The 22440-nt window shown below is 47.7% G+C and overlaps 1 protein-coding gene across 1 annotated transcript; it reads left to right on the forward strand.

Annotated features, from left to right (window-relative positions):
• The first annotated feature begins 1030 nt into the window (after window positions 1-1030).
• On the forward strand, window positions 1031-22406 carry prkcea (protein kinase C, epsilon a). Its single transcript, XM_086015833.1, has 15 exons — window positions 1031-2154; window positions 10142-10205; window positions 13589-13754; window positions 13858-13892; window positions 14459-14547; window positions 14646-14775; window positions 14859-15001; window positions 15208-15307; window positions 16189-16406; window positions 16751-16924; window positions 17578-17732; window positions 17828-17966; window positions 18077-18265; window positions 19826-19972; window positions 20633-22406. The coding sequence occupies exons 1-15, from the start codon at window positions 1810-1812 to the stop codon at window positions 20780-20782; spliced, it is 2244 nt and encodes a 747-aa protein (XP_085871959.1). The 5' UTR covers window positions 1031-1809; the 3' UTR covers window positions 20783-22406.
• The last annotated feature ends 34 nt before the right edge of the window (window positions 22407-22440 follow it).

Below are 22440 nucleotides of genomic sequence, written 5' to 3' on the forward strand. Positions count from 1 at the left end.
AGCTGTAATTTCAGTAACTCTTGTTTTACCTGTGGCAATTTCCGAAGTGTCAGTGAACATACCACCATTCTGGATGATGTCATCTGAAGTCTGACAAAAATCTCAGTCATTTTTGTCTCGGGCACTTTCATTTTTAAAATGTTAGTGAACATAGCAGAGACCACATCTTGGATATCTCAACAATTCATGGTGCTGATTATGTGATTTCCCAAGTGTTCATGAATCCACCAAGCTTCCGTGTGACATAATATCCAGCTAGTAAGTAAGTAGGTAAATCATGATGGTGGTGATTTTCCTAGCTAACAGTGAACCTGGCACTCTTTCGTCATGTCTCAGTAACTTCCCCTGCCGCTAAGGAAATTTCCCAAGTCTCAGTAAACATACCGCGCTGCTGTGATGTCACATCCTGGAAGCTAGATTAAACCAGGGCGACGCGTCCAGGCGGACAGCAGGGGTCACTATTGCTCGTGTTTACAACACGGATGCCTTCCGTGGCTATTTTGATGCAGGTTTATTGGTGTTTGTATATCTGGAAGTAACTTGTCGTGCTGAGTGGTCGATTAATGACGTTTGTACGAGCCTCGTTGTTACCGCAGTTAGTTTTTAATTCATCTCAGGGGGCTGCCATTTTGCCTCGTAATGCCACTAGCAGTCGCCTGAAAATGACATCACAGTGCTTTTCCCCCCCTAAAAAGTCATCTGCACGCACAAACTAAATCAGTGCACAAAATAGTTGTCATTAATTAACGTGTTTAGTGCTTCTACTGAGAATGAAAAACAAAACTGTTACATGTTTTGCATTTTTTTCTTTTATTATTTTTACTTTAATCATTTTTTAAACAAAAGTATCTGTACTTTTACTTACGTACAAAGTGTAAGTATTAAAGCCACATGTGCTTAAATCTAGTAACTAAAGTGCTAAGTTGGCATCAACGCTGGCAACAGTGACAGACACGACCGCGTGTACGCGCCCCACCTCTGCCTTCCTCTCCTCGTGAGCGCGCGCGAGTGACGCGTTTTGCGCATTTCCTGCGGGCACGCGCGGAGACGGGAAGCAGAGGCAGGCGGGGGCGCGCGCGCACAGACACACACACACGCACACACGCACGCACGCACGCTCACACACCCATACACGCACACACACTCCGAGAAAAATCGAACGGTGGCGAAGAAGTGAACGTGAATGATGCACTCGTGAACGCCGAGGAAAAGGACACGCATCCCGAGGGAGGCGGACGACTCGGAGCCGTCGTTTGGACGCGGGAGCGAGCCCCGTGAATTGAGCGGTTCAGCGGCGGGAGATTAATCCTTTGAGGCGGAGGGGGGAGCGACAGCCCACAGACTCGGGGCCGGAGACTGGAGCGCCAATCCCGGATGGCTAGGCGCGGCTGCTCCCGCTCTCCCCCACCCTGAGCACGAGCGAGGCACACCGTGGACGTGTGTGGTGTGTATGCGTGTGTGTAGGGGTGGCGGTGGGTGGGGGGGGGCCGCAGAAGAAGAAGAAGACCGCTCACGGGAGGCCGTTAGTCGGCGTCTCCGGTTTGTGATCCCCGGCCTTGTTTCCGCTTGTGACCGAGCATAAACAAATAAACCAGGGGTAGGACGTCTTCATCCTCGTCATCCTCAGACCTGAGTATGTGCACACGGCTGATGTGTCTGCAGAGTCCAGGCGTCATTATGGGATGTAGCCCCACTGTGGAGTGACCGCCACTCCCCCGTTTCCCCACTGCACTCATTGGAAGGAAACTGCTCGGAAAAGGCAGACGACCCCCCAAACAGAAAGCTCAAGGGAGGAAGGAAGGCTCAGCCATGCCGGTGTTCAGCGGCCTCCTGAAGGTGAGAGTGTGCGAGGCGGTGGACCTGAAGCCCACCCCATGGGCACTGCGTCACGCCGTGGGCAAGAGCGGCTCCTTCCTGCTGGACCCCTACCTGGCGCTCAACCTTGACCAGACTCGCCTGGGCCAGACGGTCACGCGCACCAAGACCAACAGCCCGGCCTGGCACCAGGAGTTCTGCACCGAGGTGCGTGAGGGCCGTAGCCTGGAGCTGTCCGTGTTTCACGACGCGCCCATCGGCTACGATGACTTTGTGGCCAACTGCACCATCCAGCTGGAGGACCTGCTGCAGAACGGGACTAGGCACTACGAGGACTGGGTAGGTGGGCTTCACTGCAGCTTCTTGGGGTCTTGTGACGGTGGCTAGAATGTGCCTTTGGCGTTCAGAGCTTCAATGGGTTGCTTGGCCTTTCACAGTCAGGAGTTCTTGTGTTGTCAGAACAGTTGAGTTAAAACTAAAAGGTGGCGCCGAACCAGGGACTACCCAAAAACAAAAGTACCGAATTAGCTGCTGTCAAAACCAGGTGTCCAAAAATCAGGCACTGCCAAAAGCCAGGTGTCAAACAAACTACTACCTAAAACAATTTTCAAACCGCCTACTACCAAAGCCATGTGCCAAACTGTGCCTCAACAAACCGGGTTCCAAACCTGCTACTACTAAACCCAGGTGCAAAACTTGGTAAACTTTGAAAGCAAGGCGCCAGATCAGTTTTCGACCAAATGCAAAATCGAGCACTACTAAATCCTGGTGTTAAACCTGATATTACCAAATCAAGTCCTAACAAAACAGGTACCAAATTAGGCCAAATTCTTTGCTATCAATACCTGTACTACCAAAACAGGTGGCAATCAAGCGCAGTACTACCAAAACCAGGTGCCAAATCAAATACAACCAACTCAAATGCCAAATCAGTTCCTATGCTAATTCCTTGTTTACATATTTTGTTCCACAATGGTCGAACCTGAAATGTTGGAATGGGTCAAAGCGCTTGCAACCCCTCCAAGCTGCCCACTGAAACGTTGTTGGTATTGCGATATCTAAGTGTGTCGTTGATGTTTTTTTTTTTTTTTTTTAATTAAAAATCGTGCACCCCATCTAATTCATCTGGTGCTGGTCCTCCCTCCACAATTCTTCGCATTCCTCCCGAGGCTGAAAGGAACGAGGAGTTTCATTCCCGAGCGTCCAGGTTGCGAGGCGCGTTGAGCGCGCCCCCCCCCCCCCCCCCCCACCGAAGTTCCTTTCGGGACTTCTGGTTTCTTGTCACGTAATCCGATTTGACTCGGTACCGTGATGTCGGAACGGTGCATCCCTATGCCGCCACGTATAAAAGGGCCCGTTTGTTCGGGGGCCTGAGCGTTTGTCCTCAAGGACAACATGTGATCTCGTCCCCCGCCACCCCCCGCGGCCCCTCGCTCTCGAGCACTTTTGTTTTATCTCGTCTCACTTCATGTTCCGACAAAAGGGGAATTCTGCCGGGGACTCTGGGTTCAATTAGCCGCACGTGCTGTCTGGAATGTAGCACTGAAGATGCCCACGTTTGAATATAGCGCTGCCTTGAATTAATTCATTCCAAGCACATAACTCCGTTTACGACCAAACTCAGACGCCAAATACAGTAGCTGGTACCAAAACCAGGTACCGACTCATTTACCACCAATTCAGGTAGTACCAAAATTATATACTAAACCAACAATCACCAAATCAACCAAAACCAAAACCAGGTGTTATTTCCTTCTAATACCAAAAGCAGATATCAGACCACCATGTACTACCAAAACCAGATGCCAAATCAGATACTACCAGGTGCTACCAAAATCACACGCGGTATTGCCTAGACCAGGAAATACCACAAACAGGTATGACCATAACCCACTCTACAAATCAGGTTCAAATGGAGTACTAAACCAGCAAAAATGAGAACCTAGTACAATCAAATATTACTAAAACTAGTGTAAACTAGCTACTTCCAAAAACAGTTGGCAAATAACTTACTACCAAAACCAAGTGACAAACCAGGTGCTATGAAAACCAGGTGCCAAACCGTGTACTACCGAAACCAGGCATCAAACCAGGTGCAAACAGAACAAGGCATCAAATCAGGCACCACCAAAACCAGTTATAAAAGTCCATACTACCAAAACCAGATGCAAAATCAGGTCCCCACAAATCCAGGGATCAAATCCAGTCTTCCCAAAACCTGGTTTACATATTTTGCGATACGATGGATAAGTCATCTCCTCGGGCGTTTCTGACCGATCGGTTCAATGGGGCGTTACTTTTCCCACTTTACCGCATTGTACGATTTTGAAGTGGCTCCACTAATACTGTTACTAACGCTCCAAAACACATTGATTGTTTTGTAATCATTCCGTTGCTCGCCGGACAATACAATTGATAAGGAAGTGAAAATGTTTACGCACGTCGGCGAGGCGTTTATCGACTCTATGCTTATATAACCTTTGGCTACATACGTTGGCTTATAAATAGGGACAGGCACGCTCGCACCCTCGTCCGCTCAAGCTAAGGTCAGACCGTATGGATTATTCTGTTGATTGACCGCCCTCGTATTGATTAGTTTGCCGCTCGGTCATTACATCACAGCGACCTAGCCGCCACTCTTCGGCGACCAAGCCGCATTTGCGTGCTGTTCCGATGTTAAGGATTTTGACCCCGTAAGTAACCAATCCTTGACCTCGCTTTACATAATCTCAGGGCCCCGCCCCCCCAAAAAATGTGTTCTCATATTAGACGATTGCTAGCTAAATAATCATGAAGGCTGTCAAATGAGTTTTTATGATATAATAAGCCCGCCGTATATGTTTTTTGTGGCCATCTTAATTGATTGCGGGCTGTTAAAATGTCCCAAAAAAAAAAAAAAATGAAAATGATCACCCCAGTTTTTGGTCCAAAGCTCATACCATAACCAGGTTCTGGTATGTCTTTTTCTTAGGTACTTTGAAAATGATTTTAAAAACAGTTAGGCTAAAGTAAAAAAATACAAAACCAAAAAAAACCCATTTCCGTTTTGTTCCTTTCCGTTCCATTCTACCCGTCCATCCCGAACACCAGACTCCCCACCGGCCTCCGGCGTCATCGCACGGGTGAAATATTAACCAGGCTTTGATGCTTATTAATTGCCCCCCTTTGCCCCCCCCCCAACATCCTCCCCCCTCAGTAATTGAGATGCTCTGTGAAGAGCGTCCCTATGGCGACGCTGACAGGCCGTCACCTTGGTGACAGCCTCTCACCTACAGACCAAGAGGAGGAGGAAGGACAACAAAGTACACGCACCAAGCATTTCTGAAGGAGGCCTTCAAAGACACTCGTCGAGGGATTCCATGTTGCTCGTCAACTTTTTATTTCAAATCAAATACTAGTTCTACCAAATCCAAGTACTAAACTTGGTACTGCCTAATCCAGGCAGCAAATCAGGTACTATCAAAACTGGTACTACCAAAATCGGGAACCAAATATGTACGACCAAAATCAGGTGTCAAACCGTAGCAAAGTAGCAAATCACGTACTACCAAATATAGGTCCCAAATCAGGTTATACCAAAACTAGGTACAGCACTAAACCTGGTACTACCAAATTCTGGTTACTAAACCAGGCGGTAACTACAAAAAACAGGCACTAAATGAGATAGTGCCAAAACTGTGTACTGATACAGATGCGACCAAAACTAGGTCCCAAACTAGGTAACACCAAAACCAAATAGTAAAACAAGTACTACCAAAACTAGGTCCCAAAATAGTTAATACCACAACAGGGTGCCAAAGTAGGTTCTACGAAAGTCTGATGTCAAATCAAGTAGTACTAAAACCAGGTACTAACCAGGCAACCAAGCAAATCCCAAATTAGCTACTACCAAAAACAGGAACAGCCTGAGACTACCAAAACCAGGTACTGAAACACGTGTGGTGTGGTGTGTTTGCTGTCATCGCCATGACACGCTAGCGCTCGAAAGTCTGCGTGTGCGGGGGAGGCGGCTAAAGACGAGCATCTTGGCGTGGTTAAAAATGGGTGATTTTGCCGCGGACCTGCCGTTGCGTTGCGCTCCCGTCTCGTTGTCCACCTTGGCGGTCGAATCTCGTCCTGCTTTGTTTGTCCACGGTTAGCTCGCCAACGAAGCGGCAGCGCTTCAACCGGACCGCAACCTTGTTGCATGCAGTCGGCGCTTCGTTCTTGTCCCCGCATGTGCGCGTTGACATTGGTCGCGGCACTTTCTTTCTTCCTCTTTAGTCTCATCATGTCGACGCTTTGAACGCACCGCTGCTCCCATCACAGTTTCTCGCCGACCTTAACCTAGCGCACGCACGCACACACACGCACACACACACACACACATACTTGCCAGGATTAGGAGTTGAAATGCAGCCATTAACGTCCCAAATTTGAGTGCCGCATCTGTTTTGTTTTTTTTTAACAGTGATTTAGCAGAATATCGTCGACTGCCAACGATGAATATATTCGCCAAGTATGTTTTTTTTGCAGTTAGGCATGGAAGAGGGTCTTGCCCAGCTTGTTTGTGAAATTCACGTTTGTAACCGTGTAGATGGTGGCCCTGCATTGAGTTGCTGATAAAAATTAGGGGGTCGGTCTCGGACTGCCCCGTCAATTATGAGGGTGAGAAAATGGTGAGAAATAGAGGTACCTCGCATGTGAACACAGTAAGTACCTGTGTTGCATAAACGCGGTTGGTTGTCATGGCGGGTCACTCGAGAGCGTGCGTCGCGAACGAATGGCGAACGCCATGTAAAAAAGCCAGTGGCGTTGGCCTCGAGCTGTGCGTTACCGCAAATCGGGTCTTTCGTCACCATTTTTTGTCATTTTTGTCAAAGTACGAGGTATCGATATTTGGTAATCGGCGAGTACTCAAGAGTGAATCCTCGCACCGGAGTCGGACCGAAAAAAAGCGGCGCTCACGAAAGTATCCAGGTCAGCCCTGCTAATGATGCTAACGTGTAGCCACCTAGCATGGGCTAAGGGTGGTAAGGTATGGTGAAGGGCGCCAAGGTGAGCCTCCTCTTCCTCCTTCCCCGATTGTCACTCGATGGCGGGCCTTATCCGGCACCACATCAGAGCTCCCAGTGCCTCGGCCGGCGCCGCGCCGCGCCGCGCCGTGCAGCTCCTCTTACATGATTAGCCGTCTATGATGTGCCATTAAACTTGCATGAGGCGCACGCTGCTTCGCTCTACACCTACCTTCTCGTGTGTGTGTGCGTGTGTGTGTGCGTGCGTGCGTGTGCGTGCACCTGATTGGAATGACCTGGATTCCTGCATCAGTTGCTCATAAAATGTGATCTGATCTGAGTGGATACAATGGAACAGCGCAGTCCGCTTGAACTGGTAGCACACAAACAAGGATGTGTTTTCATGTTGTCACTGAAAACACCATTTCAATGTTCACATTTGCGGGCTGGGAAAAAAAAAAAAAAAAAAAAAAAAAAAAAGAAAAAATGCCAACCCCGAGGCGAAAAAGACGGAATCACAAGAGCCACTGCGAGGCAGTCAGCAGTCAGGCAATCCGGAGTGCACTCGATGGGACGAGTCGGAGGTGTTGCTTAAAGCCGCCCTGGCCTGGAAAAACACACACACACCACTTTGGAGTTTTGGGGACATTCTCAAATGTGTGTGTGTGTGTGTGTGGGTGTGTTTTTTCATGTGTGTATTCTTTGCGTGGGGGTATTTTCGCGTGTGTGTGAGTCTGTATACATGTGTGTATTTTCATGCGTGTGATTATGTATCTTTGTGTTCTTGTGTGTTTATGCCCAAACACAAGCGTGTTATTTATGTGTGTGTGTGTGTGTGTGTGTATTTTTATGTTTGCGCGTGTACTTGCGTGTATTTTTATGGGTAATCAAACTCAATTTTAATGTGTTTTTCATGTGTGTGTGCGTGCATGTATACCCTGCTTGTATTTTCATGTGTGTCAATTTGTGTGTGTGTGTGTATTTTCAAGTGTGCGTATTGTGTTTTTGTGTGTGTGTGTGTGTATTTTTGCTTACATAGACACGTGAGTCTATGCATGTGTGTATTTTTTCGTGTGTGCATGAGTCTAATTTTGTGCGTGAGCGTGTACTTGTAGACGTGTTTTTTTTGTGTGTGTGTGTATTTTCATGTCTGCATGTGTTGTTGTTTATGTGCGATACTCTATTGCCTGCGCATCAGTTTTGACGTGTGTATATTTTCAAGTGTGTATGGAGATTACGGGCGTGCGTGTGTTGTTATGCATGTTTGCAGGCATCTCACGCTCGCTTGCTAACACACACACACACGCGCACACACACCGGCAGGCAAGTCATGGTGCGAGTGTGTCGGCGCTCCGTCGGCGGCCATGGCGAAGTGTCATGTGACAGATGGATGTGGGAGGCGGCCTGTCAACGAGACTAAACGCTCCGCCGAGGGCCGCCGTCTGAGTGGGAGGGGGGGGTCGGGGGGGGCGAGCGAGCCACCAGCACACTATTGATACAATGCGAGCTTTGACTAGCCTGTCTGCGCTGCATATGGTGTGTGTGTGTGTGTGTGTGTGTGTTCGCTCAGTGTGGTTGTCAAGCTTGTACGGTGGCACCTTCACTTAGGATGGCCCCGATTCTCTCTTTTTTTTTTTTTTAATCAATTTTCCCCATTGAAATGAATTAAAATGCCCAGAGTTTTTGAGAGCAAGAGCAAAATAGCATTGTGCTGTGATATCAAACGCAAAAGTAGTGCTTTTATAAACCGCCATTAAGTGCATCGGTTTGTGCTCGAGCCTTGAAGTGGGTGCGGCCAAGTGAGTGACATCAGGGTTGGCGAGCGCCTCCACAATGCTCCTTACGCCGTGTTGTCATTTTGTATCGTAAAGAAAGAAAGAAAAAAAGCTGACTCGTAATTCAAATTGAGGCCTGCTGCAACACAGAGGAAAAAAAAAAATCGACCAAGCGACTTGAAAAACCCGTAAATTAGGGCTAGGCTTAAGTCAAGGGACCGTTCTATACGTGTTTAATTGGTAACCTCGCTCTCGAGTCTGTTTTATAAGCCACACTTACGCACACACAGACAGACGTGGGTTTGTGAAGTTGTCCGTCTCCTCCTGCTGGTATGTGCTTCCTAATTGGACTAACAAGATTAATGAGGCCAACTCGATTCTCCAGCCCTCTCCTCCCATCTTTTGCAGCTAGGCCGAGGTGTGTGTGTGTGTGTGTGTGTGCGCGCGTGTGCGTGTGTCTCAACTAAAGAAGAACGTGACGCCAGCTGAGGCCTCCAGCACATTAGCGACCAGGCTAGCTGAGTTAGTGCTGTTTTTGTCTTTGTCTTCTTTTTTTGTTTTGTTGTTAGATCATGACATCACAGTTCCTTTTCACAATGCCACCACAGTCTGTCAGAATGCAAAATAAATTGAAGCAATTCACAACATTTCACGGCAAGGTTAAAACTTTGCGCGGCCAACGCTAGCATGGAGCCCGCTAGCATGGTCATTTTAAGTGCGTCTTAACAGAGACGCTTCAGTTTTGTTCCCACCCCATTCCCGAGTCTGTCATCCAAACCTTCGTCCGCTGGCATCGCGACGAGATTTGCCGACCCGGAGGCATCGCGCCAGCAAACGGCGGGCGAGTGCATCTCCCTTGCGCTCAAATCCTGTCGAGTTACGCAAGAGGCAGCGTTTGAGGATTAGCGCCTGCTTTTCAAGGGTAGCGGATAGACGTCAAGAATCCCAATCCCAATATTGGCAAGGCCCGAGATGCGACGCGAAAATGGACGCTAATATTGCGCAATATAGTGATCGTGGCGCTGATTCGTAGCCGCGGCAAGTCGTGACGCTTTGTGACGAACGGGTGAGGAGCGTTGCGCATGAATCCCAATGTTTTTTGTTTTTTTTTTGTTTTTGTTTTTTTGCTGCCTCATATTTATTTGCCAGCCGTCTTTCACGGGGTGCTGATGTGCGAGTTGGGCCGCTTGCGTAAGAGGATCTGTGGCTGTCCCGCAGCTTAGCCAAAGATTTAAAGCCCCCCACCCCACCCGCTCGCTTTCCTCATGCCCCCCCCACCCCTCCAACTCTAATCTGTGTAATTGCATGTGTATTGTAAGGGGGATGATGTCATAAGGCCTTGAATAATTTGGTCGGGTGGTGTCTTTTACAATATAATACAATTCAATAATATGTTCTCTGCGGATCCACCGGTCTAAACATGATATTATTTATTTTCTACGGAAATACATTTCCAGCAGAGTGTTCTGCCCCGTCCAAGTTTCTTAAGTAAAGGCTGTCCTGAGACGTGCCTGCAGAGAACTCAACATCCTGTTTTGTTTTGTTTTAATCTTCCAGATTGACTTGGAGCCAGAGGGGAAGGTGTACGTGGTCATTGATCTGTCTGGATCTTCCACTGAGGGTAAGAGACACACACACGCACACACAAAGCAAGATACGTTCAAAAATATTTTCCTTTTTTTTTTTTGTCCCCCTCAAACATGAATTAAATACCATTTTCTCCTTATGTCAACAATTCTTAAATATCGCGAAAAGTGTGACATTGCACGGTAGCTGCGACAAACTCCAGTTGTGGGACAAGTGGAAAAAGAAAATTCCGTTACTGTTATGCCCTCGCATGTGGGCAAGGGGAGCCTCAGTCGCAGGTGCAATTTATTAAACGGATTGAACGAAGACAAATACTCACGCCCTGTGGCCACGCCCCTTGAAGGCACACACAAATACTACAGTGTGTACAGTTCCACACAATACAGTGCTATTTTTTGTTTTGAAAATGATACCAAAAAAATCCATTTCATGTAATTTTGAAGCGCAAAATTAATTAGGCATTCAATTAAATTCAGTTACAAGCTGCACCACAGTGTACCATGAAAAAAAATACAAAAATTAAAAAAAAAAACATTGCTTAAAAAAATCTGCACTGTAGAATGGGCTTGATGGACGAACCGCTATATGCGACTCTAACTGCTGTATGTATAATTTAAGGTACAGCATGAAAAAATAAATAACCGGGAGTGGCGTGCCATGTCATTCCGGAATGATACAACTTGCAATGCATACATTAGAGAACATCCGTCGGCCATCTTGTTTCCTCAAAGGACGCAAGGCACAAGTCTTATTTCCCCTCCAGATAAAAAAAAAAAAAAAAAAAAGCATTTGCACCTGCACCTGTGCGCTCCACCGCCCCCCCCCCCTGCCCTCACCTATAAATAGCCGCGCAAACCTTCCAGTGGGAGTGTGTGCATGTGCATGGAGGAGGAGGCGGGAGGTTCTCCGTGGCGACGGGACTGGGAGGGCGGAGGTTCTTAAAATAGCAGGTGAGATTGAGCTAAGGATTACGCACACGCACGTCTAAAGAGACGGCGGCATCTTGGTCGCCATTGGACACGCCGGCCGTGACCTCACGGTTTGCGCGGCCACGCCCGCTCCTGAACTTCCTGCCAGAGTTCATCTGGCTGGAGTGGGTGCCGATATGTACACAACTGCTGCTGTGTGTGTGTGTGTGTGTGTGCGCGCGTCCTCTCGGCTTCATCATTTTCTTGCGGGAAGCAAATAATCTGACCTAATCTGACCTGACCATCTGCCCTCCCTCGCTCCTTCTCGTCCTCCGTCTTGATTCTTAGCTGCCGTCATTTCATTTAGCCATTAACAAAAAAATAATAATAGTAATATTAACAAGCCATTGCGCAATCCACATGTGGCAGGGCTGAGTCCAAGTCCTTATTTTTCTTAATCCCAAATGATTATTGTGTTACGTCTGCTCACCCATGACTGGGTGGATTACTGGCAATCCGTGCGTGCGCATGGCACGCAGTTGCCCCGGAGTGCGTCTGTCACCGCGACGATGGCTCTCTGCTGCTGTTAAGCCTCATCAGCCTTTGTTGTCTTCCCGTGTGCGCGCACGCGTGTGTCTCTGGACAGATGGATGATGTATTATGTAAAACAAAAGTGATCCCACTGATGGCCTGTTTGGCTTGTTTAGCTGTCTCCGCCCTCCCGCTTGCATCTCACTCACACACGCACGCACGCACGCACGCACGCACGCACACACTACAGAAATACACGTGTACGCGGGTTCGCAATCTAATCTCGTCTCAAGTGGATCGATTGGTTCGAGACCCTGGAAAGTGAATTCAGAGATCTGTTTCAAAATAAATGTTTGAAGATAATTGGTGAAAGTTTGGCGTCCCCCTCTTCCAAATAACTTGGCCGCTTTTTGTTGGCGTCAGTGGTTATCCGGCGCAGGTGTGAGAAACAGTTAGCTCGCTCGCTCTGTTTAGGCCCTGAAAATGCTTCTCCCAATTTACAGAGTAAAATTGGGAGACAAGCTTTACCAACCGAGAGAAACCCCGGAAGGCTGTTAGCTTTCAAGCTAGCTGATGGCTAGCGCCTCTTGAAGTGGCGTGGAAAGCCTGGCGACGACATTTTGGGACATGCAGCCACCGGAAGCTTAAAGTGGATATATTTTCATAAGCAAAATGCTTAGCTTCCATTTTTGAGAGGGGCGTGGTTTCACACATTCGGTGGGCGCGCGCCCACGGCATTCGAGAGCGCAGACAACGGCCTGATTTTTCTTGCGGTTTTGAAGCCTCCTTTTTACACAATCGCAAATGCGGCAGCTGGTCTCGGATTTTTTCACGCACACACTTTGCGTGTGCGTGTCCCTCGATATCTCGCCTGTAATTGAGCTCAGGAGGAGTGAGCACATCTCCGCCTCACCCGGGAGAGAGGTGCGCGCATGAGGGAGGCAAAGTAGGACGCCGGCAAGTGCGCGGCGTGTGTGGGAGGCGCGCACGCGGAGGCGGTTCCCTTGTCTTAAGGTTGCCCTCGGAAAGCGCTCGTCTCTTCCGGGGAAGCCAACCGGCCGCCTAGCTCGCGAGGAGGAGTATTTTTATTTGAACACGCCGTCCTCGCTTGTGCCAGCGCCCACACGTCGAGGTATTAATAGCGGCGGCAAACCAGCACCTCCCCTCCCCCTTTAAACGATGAAACGTCTTAAGCCATTTGGTACCTGGGCCTTTGGTGTGGAAGTAATCCAGCGCTTAATGCCGCCGCTAGCATGTTGCAGTCATAGAAAGCATCCAGACTTTTCAATTACGCCATGTAACAAGCAGCACAGCGGTTCGGAATCAAAATGAATTGAAGAACATGACAAAAACATGAGACATTTTCGATTTAAAAAAAAAAAAAAAATACAGCCTACTCGCTAAAGGTTATCAAACGTGTGCAGATTGCTACTGATGTGTTTTGCTAATCAAAGTTGTCTGTAACAAGTTTTGCTCTGACCAAACAGTCAGTGGAAGGAAAAATGCCGATGTCATCAAGGTGGCCCTGTGGGGACCAATTGGAAATCTGATTGGTTAAAGAAGCGACGTTTAAGTCCTAACTTTGTCCACTGAGGGTCACATACAAAAAATTGTGACATTTTATAATTAGAATATGCAGCAGGCCAACAAAAAGCGTGCTGCACATCGGATGCTCGAGGCAGATTAGATTGACATAGCAACACGCAGAGTCTGAAATCTGATTGGACAAAAAAAAAAAAAAAAAAAAAATCAAAGTGCACCCAGGGGAAACGCTACGAAGTGAAAATAATAGACTGTCGGAAGTAAATGAATGCAATTTCATGCAACAAATAATACAATTAAGGTTGTAAATGTAGCACCTTGCTTGCTCATGGCCAGCGGGGGAAAAAATGAGCAGGCGCTGCCCAAGTAAAGGAATCTCCTTGTCATTTTGTCTTTGCCTGACTTTGTGTTATTCGTGCCCCGGTTCTCCATGCAGCCTCGGGAGCCAACGACAATGAGGAGCGCGTCTTCCGCGAGAGGATCGGCCCGCGGCGGCGCCAGGGGGCGGTGCGCCGGCGCGTCCATCAAGTCAACGGACACAAATTCATGGCCACCTACTTGCGGCAGCCCACCTACTGCTCGCACTGCAGAGACTTCATCTGGTACACCCGCACACACACACACACACACACACACACACACACACCTCATGTTGTGTGTTGCAATGACATCACAGCTCCATTCATTCTCTGTGCGACCTCGTAGGGGCGTCCTGGGGAAGCAAGGCTACCAGTGTCAAGGTGAGTGCTTCTCAAGGGCCGATCTCGATTCCAACATGAATGAAATGTGAATCACTGCGTGCAATGGCGAAAAACCTCAAGAAGCGGCGATGTAGCTCTGTCCCTCTCTTCAGTATACTTGGTTCAAATTTCATGGAATGGACTCGAAAGTGCTTGCTTCAAACCTGAAATGGCCCGTTTGACTTTATTGACAAACATCAAAGACACGTCTTCCAAAAAAGCTTGACACAGAAATCAAAGGCAAATACTTGAGTAAAGTCAAACTAACTTCATCCAATAATCCTTTATTGACAAAACATCAATGACACCTAATCTGGAATCACTTGTGTCACAAACATCAAGGACACTAAAAACAACAACGCTCAATTGACACCAACAGTAAAAAAAAAAAATCTATCAGTTCTATTGACAAGACATCGAAGACACACTCGATTTCCCCAAACGTCAAAGACACTCCATCAAACAACGATTGATTGTCACAGTGGGCTCTTACGAACCAATAGCTGTGCTGCTACCGCACTGACCGACGACATATCATGTTGTTGTTGTTTTCTTTTTCTGGATAGTGTGCACGTGCGTGGTCCACAAGCGATGCCACGAGCTCATCATCACCAAGTGTGCCGGCATGAAGAAGCAGGAGGACACCCCGGACGAGGTAAGCCGGCGTTTTTGTCGCCCAAACATGTGCTTCCAAGACGGCGGCCATGTGAGCTCTGGCTTCCTGTCCGTCGACCTCCCCCCCCTCCCCCGCAGGTGGGCTCGCAGCGCTTCAGCGTCAACATGCCGCACAAGTTCAGCATCCACAACTACAAGGTGCCCACCTTCTGCGACCACTGCGGCTCGCTGCTGTGGGGCCTCTTGAGGCAGGGCCTGCAGTGCAAGGGTGAGTTCGGGCGCCGCGTGGAAAGGTCGGCCTTTTCAACGCGTGTGACATCACGCCCGTGCTGTTGTTTCGCCAATGCGCAGTGTGCAAGATGAACGTGCACAGGCGTTGTGAGAAAAACGTGGCGCCCAACTGCGGCGTGGACGCCCGAGGCATCGCCAAGGTCCTGTCCGACCTGGGAGTCACGCCCGACAAGATCTCCAACACGGCGCAGCGGCGCAGGAAGGTAAGGCGGGCGCCTTTTGGCCAAGCAGAAAACTGAAGAAAGCTTTTTTTTTTCTGGATAAGACGTGAGTGAGATTCATCGTTTTTGAGGAACCTGAAACTGGTGCCTGTGGGCAAAAAGCGCAAAAAGAGATATTTCCTATCTTTTTTTGTTTGTTTTTGTTTTGTGCGTGTGTGTATTAACAACGGCAGCGCTTGTTTCTGCAGTTGACGCCCGGGCAGGACACTGCGCAATCTCCTCCGGAGCTCTCGCAGACGGAGAACAGCTTCAGCCAGCCAGCTGTCCCCACCTCGCCCTCCCAGCAGGGTAAAGATCCACAGAAACAGAAAGCTCAAAGACACCTTCGAGAAACACTTGAATGAGTCAACCCTTGAACGGCAACAAAAAAAAAGATTTGCTCTAGAAACACTTGCTCAACACAAACATCAAAGACTTCAGCAAGACTTGACTGACAGCACTTGGCTAATTCAGAAACATTTCACCGACAAACATCAAAGATCTTGATTTTACAAACGACTCGACGCAGACAATCAAAAACACAGGACTGACAAGCATCAAAGATGCCTCGTTGAGCAACACGTGACTGACACAAATATCAAAGACACCTTGAAGACCTTTGCAACACTCCATCGACACAAATGCCAAGGTTCAGGGAACACTTGAGTGACTGGAAACACTTGGCTGACAAACGTCAAACACACGTCGTCAAAGACGCTTCATTTCGAAACACCTCACAAAGGTAGGAACCACTTTATCGGCACAAACATCCAAGACTTCGCGGACATTTTCATCTCCAAAAAACACCCGGCATGAACATCAAAAACCCTTGATGAGCACATCAAAGACCCGACAAAACATGATTTTTATTTGTGCGAGCAACGGTTTGGCAACGGATGTGAACAATGTTGCGGCCTCTTTTGTAAGACGTGTGAATGCCCCCCCCCCCCCCCCTCTCGCTGGAGAGCGAACCTGAGGAATTCTAACGCGCCGCCCACCGCCATTTGCTCCTCGCACTTAGTCATCAACCGCCTCACACTTTGCCTCGCGCAACTTGCCTTGTTTTGTCCTCCAAAGTGCCTCGCTGATGCCGTTCGAGAAAACTTAGTCAACTATTTGTTTCGCCGAGCGCGACGACGGGTCCCCGAAGTGCGGCCGGCCCCTCGAACCTGTGCCCTGTGCGCCCACAGACTTGGCCGAGTTGGACCGCCTGCAGGACACGCTGTCGCTGGACCAGCCGGGACCCCAGCACAAGTCCTCGTCCTCGTCCTCGTCCTCCTCCGCCACCTCCACCACGTCGTTGTCCACCGCCTCGTCGGCGGGCGGCCGCGAGAACGGGCAGAGCCAGAGGAGGACCCTCAAGGACTTCAACTTGATCAAGGTTCTCGGCAAAGGCAGCTTTGGCAAGGTTTGTTTTTTTTTTGGTTTTTTTTTTTGGTCTTTGCACGTTTTCACGCCACAAAGTGACCTTTCGCGTTCCAAAACACGCTTGATTTCACACAATCACCAAAGACGCTTCGTCAAAGACACTCCATCTGGAAATACCTGACTGAAAGTCAGCCGCAAACATTTCATTGATATAGCCTCAATCGACGCGTCTCAAAGACTTGATTAACACCTCGAAACTCTTGATTGGCAAAGACTTGGCGCTTCGTCAAAGACACGTCATCTTAAAACCGTGTGACCGGAAGATCAAAGAATAGTCGGGTCTGGTTGTCGAGGGTGACCTTATCGCTTTGTGCTGCTTTTCAGGTGATGCTGGCCGAGCTGAAGGGGACAGAGGAGGTTTACGCCGTCAAGGTCTTGAAGAAGGACGTGATCCTGCAGGACGACGACGTGGACTGCACCATGACGGAGAAGCGCATCCTGGCTCTGGCCCGCCGACACCCCTACCTCACCCAGCTCCACTGCTGCTTCCAGACCCGAGTAGGACGCACCCCCACTTTCAAACAGACCTTGAAAAAAGATCTAAAAAAAACAACAACAACCAAAAGAAAAAGGCTTTCTTCAAAAATGCAATTTCTGAGTAGGGATAGGCCGATTATCGGCACTGATATTTGGCTTTTTGAAGAATATCGGCCTTTTTTAAAACTCTGCCGGCCGCTAATACATCAATTTAAAATTGTGGAAATCAAAACAAAGATATGTGAAAGTTTAACATTTGTCCTTTTGAAATGTTCATTTACTGTAGAAAAGTACATGGAGCTATTGTTGAAGTTTTCCTTTATCCTTTCATAAGACATGCTGACAATCCTGGGTGCTCCCTGAACTTTTTGTTTACATTTTATAACATGCTGTCAAACATTTCTTGTAATAATGATTATTATTTTTTTTTAAATCACCATTATGCAAGCGTGAAACATTGTTCAATAAACATGCTTAAAGACCTTACAACAAAGTTAAGAGTAAATTTCTCTTTCGATTTTGATGCCGATATTTTCCTTTTCACTTCAAATGAATATCGGCTCCAAATATCGGTTATCGGCCTCCTCGATTACGAATCATCTGTATCGGTATCGGCCCAGAAAAAAAGCATATCCGTCTATCTCTTTTTCCGAGTAACGTTTGTTTGCTGGCAGGACCGCTTGTTCTTCGTCATGGAGTACGTGAACGGCGGCGACCTGATGTTCCAGATTCAGCGCTCGCGCAAGTTTGATGAGCCGCGCTCGCGCTTCTACGCCGCCGAGGTCACGTCGGCGCTCATGTTCCTGCACCGCAACGGCGTCATCTACAGGTACGCCTTTTCTGCGGCTCGCCTGTCTGTCCGTCGTAGGAGTTTCCGCTCTCCTGCAACATATTGCGACGGTCAACCGTGGTTGGTTCCGTCAGGGACCTGAAGCTGGACAACATCCTGCTGGACGCCGAGGGCCACTGCAAGCTGGCCGACTTCGGCATGTGCAAAGAGGGCATCATGAACGGCGTGACCACCACCACCTTCTGCGGCACGCCCGACTACATCGCGCCCGAGGTGAGCGCAGGCCACACCCACAAATCGGACCAGTGGCCGTTTTGGTTGAAAGGTCCTTTTTTTTTTTTTTTTTTTCTCTCTTTTTTCTTTTGCGGCGGCGGCGGCGTCAGATCCTGCAGGAGCTGGAGTACGGCGCCTCGGTGGACTGGTGGGCGCTGGGGGTCCTGATGTACGAGATGATGGCGGGCCAGCCGCCGTTCGAGGCCGACAACGAGGACGACCTGTTCGAGTCCATCCTGCACGACGACGTCCTCTATCCCGTGTGGCTCAGCAAGGAGGCCGTGTCCATCCTGCGAGCGGTACGTAGCAAAACCTTGATTGGCGCTCTCTTGACATCAGCCAAATGTTTCGTGCACTCACCGGTCACTTCATTAGGGACGCCTGCTCAATGACGTCCAATTGAAATATTGAGCCCTCTCAAAGATGTCAATGCTCAGTGGGGACCGATGCTGGTTGCTTGCTTATTTATTCTTAATTTCAGACCCAGGCGGATCCATAGCAAAGAGTAAAACACAATTTACGCTACCTGCATGCAGGAGAGAGAATAAAGTATTATTCTCGATACACTGGTATTGTTAAAGGTTTTTCAATTTTCATTTTTAAATTAATTTATCATTTAATTGTTTTTAAAACATTGATTTTTTTATTTTGACATTTTTCGAAACATTTTTGGATATTTTGTAATGAGAGAAGAAAGTCGATTTTTTTCTTTTCAATTTGTTTTACATTTAACTCTTAAAAATATTTCTCACTGCATTTTAGCAATTTCTTTTTCTCTTTATAAATGTTTTTTACTCTATTTTTTTATATTTTTTAAAAACATTTCTTCGAATTTTCATGACTATTTATTTTTGGTTTGTAAAACTTTTTTTTGTTGTGATTTTTAACCATTTAATTTGTTTTCATTTTTCCTTTTAACTTTCTTTAAATTTAAATAATTGGAAAAAAACAACAATATTTTTTTGCAACTTTTTAAAATATGCAGCTTCCATTTTTTTTTCATTGATATCAAGATTTGGGTCGACCCACCCCCTCCACTACCTCCCAGTGCGCAAGTGGGCCTAATGTTGTGCCCATTGTTGCCTTTTCACGGGCAACCACAAGCAAAACACTTCATTCACATTCACACTCAAACCCACAGAAAGTGCACTTGACGCCATTTAGCGGCGAGGTGTTTGGATTCTCTTAAAAAAAATTGAATAAAAGTCAGTCAGAGGTTCCGAACACTAACAACGTGATCACAGAGCCAAATCGCTGTTGCTGTACTCGACGGACGCTGGGACAAAAGCGCCGCTCGCTTTCAGCGGCGGCCCCCTGGCTGACCCGTCTCATTAGACGCCTCTTTGCGCCATTGTTGCCGCAAACGTGGCGATTAACGGCGGCCCGTTCCGTCCCCGCCGTTTATCAGATGTAAGAGATAAAAGAGCCCTTTCGGATATGTCAACCGACACACTCCTCCTCGGAAATTCATAGGGTGCGTTGAAATGGTGCATGTGTCGGCAAGCTTGGGTGCCGGATGCTGCGCCCCAACTCGCTCCTATCGATTGCATTGATGAGGACTTACTGGGCATGTCGAACCTCTAATTTTGATTCATTGAGTAAAGATTTTCGTGCCCTAGAGCGGATGTACGCCACAAAAGCAGATGACAGAGTCCAGAGATTCTCTCTCTTTTTTTATTTATTAATTTATTTATTTATTTATTTTTTACGTCAACTATCTTGAGCAGCAATTATTTGCAGATTTTCACTATTTGCAGCCGGCCGGGCCCCTGTAGTGCGCAAATAGCGGGGGTCCATTTAACATTCATTTGTAAATGTATTTCTTTTAGGATGAATGTGATTGTGATTTGTGTGCGTAGTTCATGACCAAGAACCCGGCCAAGCGTCTGGGCTGCGTGGTGAGCCAAGGCTGCGAGGAGGCCATCAAGACGCACCCCTTCTTCCGCGAGATCGACTGGCTGCTGCTGGAGCAGAGGAAAGTGCGACCCCCCTTCAAGCCACGCATTGTAAGCGGCGCCCACCATCCAAAACTGCAAACCACATTGACACCGTCCACATACTCGGTTAGCAAGAAGAATGCGAATTCAAGACGCTTTAATGATGAAACGAGGACCCCTGGTGGCGGTTCAATGCGAATTCAGGACGCTTTAATGATGAAACGAGGACCCCTGGTGGCCGTTCAGGAAGCGTTAAGTGGCATGCAATACGTGACAGTGCTCAGATGGTGGCGCTGTCATGTTGTTTAGTTACAGACAACGTGTGTCCAAAATAAAACGGCTCATTTTCAGTTTTTAAAAAATTAGTTTTTCATTTCTATCCCCCTTTTGTATATGTTAAATAAAAAAAAGGTTTCTATTTTCATCCTTTAACTTAATCAGAAGATTTGACTTTTTGTTAAATTTTTGACTTTGTATTTCCATGTATTTATTTGTTAATTGCATTTTTGAAGTTTTTTTTTTTGTCTTGAGTCCATGTGTACTTTCTGCAGACAATTCAGCTCTTTTTTATTCTATAACTTTGCTGTTGGCCAGTCATAAAAAGACAACACCATTTTTTTGCTCTTCCACTAGAGGGCAGACGGCACCAAATTGGGGATCCATTTTGCTTTGGCGGTGTGCCTTGGTGATTTTTCTCCGGCAAATGAGAGCCTTTTCCTTGACTTGCAGAAAACCAAGCGCGACGTGAACAACTTTGACCAGGACTTCACCAAGGAGGACCCCGTGCTCACGCCCACCGACGAGGCCATCATCCGGCAGATCAACCAGGAGGAGTTCAAGGACTTCTCCTACTGCGCCCCCGAGGAGACGCACACCTAACACTCACACGCACACACTCACACTCTGTCTGAGGCTATTGTTACTTTCCACGCGTTGTCGTCGTCGTTCTCGTCGTTGCCTGGATTTTATGATGAATATGCGCATCTGCTTGAATACACTTTGACACACGTACAGTGCATCCCGAGAGTATTCGAAGTGCTTTACTTTTTCCGCATGATGTTATGTGACAGCCTTATTTCAAATTAGGTGAAATATTCTAATGACGAGACTGAGACCTCACGTCTAAAAAATTTTGGGGGGGAAACTGTCCCGTTATTTGTGGATACTCATCACATTTTTTAACCCGATTATTCACGTGTTTTTTTTTGTTTTTTTTTTAATGGCACTTATAAGGGAGTGACAATTATTTGCTATCCGCAGTTGGACCCAGTCCAAATAACATAACATATATGTTGAAAAAAATTAAGTGCTCTGAATACTTTCCAGATGCACCGTACAGACACACACACACACACACACACACGCGGCTTCTTCCTCCTAGCAGCCCGCCTGTATACTGTATATATATCAATCCATATATTAGCCTGTGTCGCGTGGCTGTATTGTGTCGCTGTTGTCGGCAAGCTTGTGGCGCATGTACAAGCACCCCCCGAAATGACCCCCATTGTCTTTTAACGGGCCTCCGTGTGGACTAGTCAGGGCCCTCAATCCCCCCGTTTTGTGCAATATACCACCCCATCATATCTCTCTGTTATATATTTTATGGCTTTTTTTTTTTTTTTTTTTTAAATCATTCTCGATTGGTATGAATGCAGCTCTTGCCCATCCAATGAATGTGCAGCTTACTCACAGGCTATTGAACTAATTATGACGAGCCGCCGTTGTGTCCCGAATGTACATTTTGGCTCGTGCGCGTGCGTGCGTGCGTGTGTGCGGGCGTTTCCACGGTTACCAGCAGTGTTCCCCCCCCCCCCCCCATCCCTTTACACCAAAACCCGCTTGCTTTACTTTTTCTTTCTTTATTCGTATGTTTTTTTTAATTCTAATTATTATTATTGTAAAGTGTATTATCCGACCGACATGTTTGTGTATATTACTCTGAGCTATACTATTGTAGGTCTGTTACAAGCCTGAGTGAGAGGACCAGCGGTTGAATTACCTCACATTTCCCACGCGCACAAACCCACATCTATACACACGCGCACACACACGGTGGCGGCTGTCCTAGCTTGAATGGCACCCCATAGAACTGCATTTGGCGCCCCACCTCCCTGCCACACCCGATCACTGACACACACCGCGCACACACATCCACATGCAGTACCGCCCTGCGTGGCCGCACATCATGCGCACGCCACAAATCGCCACGATACACAAACACGCGCAAACATACATACACAAAGGACTGTTGTTGCATGCACTGTAATCGGGAGGGGGGGGGGTGACCTGGGAAGGGGTCGAGGGGGCGTATGTGAGTGTGTAGTGACGCTTCGCGCAATCCAGGGATTAGCCTGATCCCGGTCACACTATCTTTCTTTGTGCCAAAAACCAGAAAACAAACCAATGTAGTGCGATGGCAGCCAGGCCCTGTCGTCTGTCTGCTGTCCGTCTGTCTGCTCTGACTCCAATAAAGCGAAGAAAAAAGAAAAAAAAAAGCAAAGCACCCGAGCTGGTGACAGCGCTCCTCCCGCGTCCTT

This window comes from Filicampus tigris, chromosome 19 (assembly GCF_054856515.1).
Source record: "Filicampus tigris isolate MCC_2025a chromosome 19, RoL_Ftig_1.0, whole genome shotgun sequence".
NCBI lineage: Eukaryota > Metazoa > Chordata > Actinopteri > Syngnathiformes > Syngnathidae > Filicampus > Filicampus tigris.

Coding starts and splice junctions, on each gene's coding strand:
- prkcea (XM_086015833.1), top strand. CDS start 1,810: ATGCCGGTGTTCAGCGGCCTCCTGAAGGTGAGAGTGTGCGAGGCGGTG. Junction 16,407..16,750: donor GCAAAGGCAGCTTTGGCAAG/GTTTGTTTTTTT, acceptor GCTGCTTTTCAG/GTGATGCTGGCCGAGCTGAA. Junction 17,733..17,827: donor CGCAACGGCGTCATCTACAG/GTACGCCTTTTC, acceptor TGGTTCCGTCAG/GGACCTGAAGCTGGACAACA.